Below are 1,646 nucleotides of genomic sequence, written 5' to 3'. Positions count from 1 at the left end.
TCGGCGCCTCGCCCGCCTCCCCGTGTGCGCGCGGGCGGAGAGGTGGCTCGGGGGCTCCGAGTGGTGAGCGGCGTGAGTCACTTTCCAGGCGCCCTCGGGACCCGCAGGCCAGTTGCGCCCCGCCACCCCCCGGGCCCGACCTGCGCCGCCGCGGGCGCCGACACCTGCCGAAGGAGGCTGGGCGGCGCCTGGGCCCCGCGGCGTCCGCCCTGCGCCGCGGGTGGGAGATCAAAGGCGGGACCGCGGCGCCCTGAGCTTCTGAGAGCCGCGCGGATCTGAGTGCGCACCGCGGCCGCTCTCGGCTGCGGACGCGATGAGGGACGACGGGGTCGGGCAAGCAATGCCAGTTCCTCGCCAAGTCCCGGAGGATGTAGGGGCGCCCCCGTCGCCGGGGCCCCCCCGCCCTCCACCGGTCTGGCCGCGCGTGCCTGGGTCGCCGTGGCTGCCGGGTGCCCGCGTGTGGCCAATCCATTGGGAGGCCCTGGGGTTGCGACTGGTGTGGGCCCGGGCGGGGGGCTGGGCTGCCGAAGGCCCAGGCGGCAGCAGGTGCCCCGCCGACCACTGGCCCGGCAGCAAGTCCGGTCGGTGTTCTACGAGCGCGTGTGTGCGCGTTTGAATGCGGCGCCTCCGGGCATCGGAACCCACTCGCGTGCGCGCACGTGTGCGTGTCGATGCGCTCGCGCGTCAGTGCCTGCGTGTGCCAGCGCGTGTTCTCCCACGCACGGATCGCCGGTGGCGGCTCTGCGCGGCTAGTTGCTCCTCTCCTCCGTGACCACTTATCCTCTTGCAGACGCTGGAGGTCAGGGCCCCTAGGCCTGTGGCTCCAGTGTCCCTCCCGTTCAATGCATCCCACACTGGCCTATTTTGCATATTTTGGAGAGGAAGATGGGGAGCAAACGGTGACTGTGGTCTCTGGCTTCCTTTGCCTGGCTAGCTTTGAGGCGTAGCTGTGTGTTACCTCCTACAGCCTTGACAATGGGAGAGCAGAGCTCCTGGCTGTGCAGTGGCTGATTCTAGTTTCCTCTCTCTCTCTCCCTCTCCCCCCCCCCCCCCCCATATTCATCTATTTGAAAACACTCTTCAAAATGAAAATAGTTTTACAGAATGGCCTGTACTGGCAGTGATTTTAAAAACATCTTCCAGGGGCGCCTGGGTGGCTCAGTCGCTTATGCGACCGACTTCGGCCCAGGTCATGATCTCAGGGTTCCTGGGTTTGAGCGCTGCGCTGGGCTCTGTGCTGACAGCTCAGAGCCTGGAGCCTGCTTCCGATTCTGTCTCTCCCTCTCCCACTCTGTCTCTCTCTCTCTCAAAAATAAATACACATTAAAAAAAATAAATAAGGGGGCGCCTGGGTGGCGCAGTCGGTTAAGCGTCCAACTTCAGCCAGGTCGCGATCTCGCGGTCCGGGAGTTCGAGCCCCGCGTCGGGCTCTGGGCTGATGGCTCGGAGCCTGGAGCCTGTTTCCGATTCTGTGTCTCCCTCTCTCTCTGCCCCTCCCCCGTTCATGCTCTGTCTCTCTCTGTCCCAAAAATAAATAAAACGTTGAAAAAAAATTTAAAAAAAAAAAATAAATAAATAAATAAAATAATGAAAACAATCTTCCACCACCGGTCCCCTTCCTCCAGCTCCAGACAAGTGTCTGTCTC

The 1,646-nt window shown here is 62.7% G+C and overlaps 1 protein-coding gene across 1 annotated transcript in view; it reads right to left on the bottom strand.

Moving 5' to 3' along the window:
- ADAMTS16 (ADAM metallopeptidase with thrombospondin type 1 motif 16) overlaps nt 1–472 on the bottom strand; it is a 161,192-nt gene extending 160,720 nt beyond the window's left edge. The window contains exon 1 of the mRNA XM_040492159.1: nt 82–472. Within this exon, the coding sequence (XP_040348093.1) occupies nt 82–472 (391 nt within the window). The remainder of the gene's footprint in view (nt 1–81) is intronic.
- Between the last annotated feature and the right edge of the window lie 1,174 nt (nt 473–1,646).

Source organism: Herpailurus yagouaroundi, unplaced genomic scaffold (genome assembly GCF_014898765.1).
Source record: "Herpailurus yagouaroundi ecotype Mexico unplaced genomic scaffold, PumYag 29, whole genome shotgun sequence".
NCBI lineage: Eukaryota > Metazoa > Chordata > Mammalia > Carnivora > Felidae > Herpailurus > Herpailurus yagouaroundi.
Note: the sequence above shows the minus strand (reverse complement) of the source record. Positions and strands in the feature narration are given on the sequence as shown.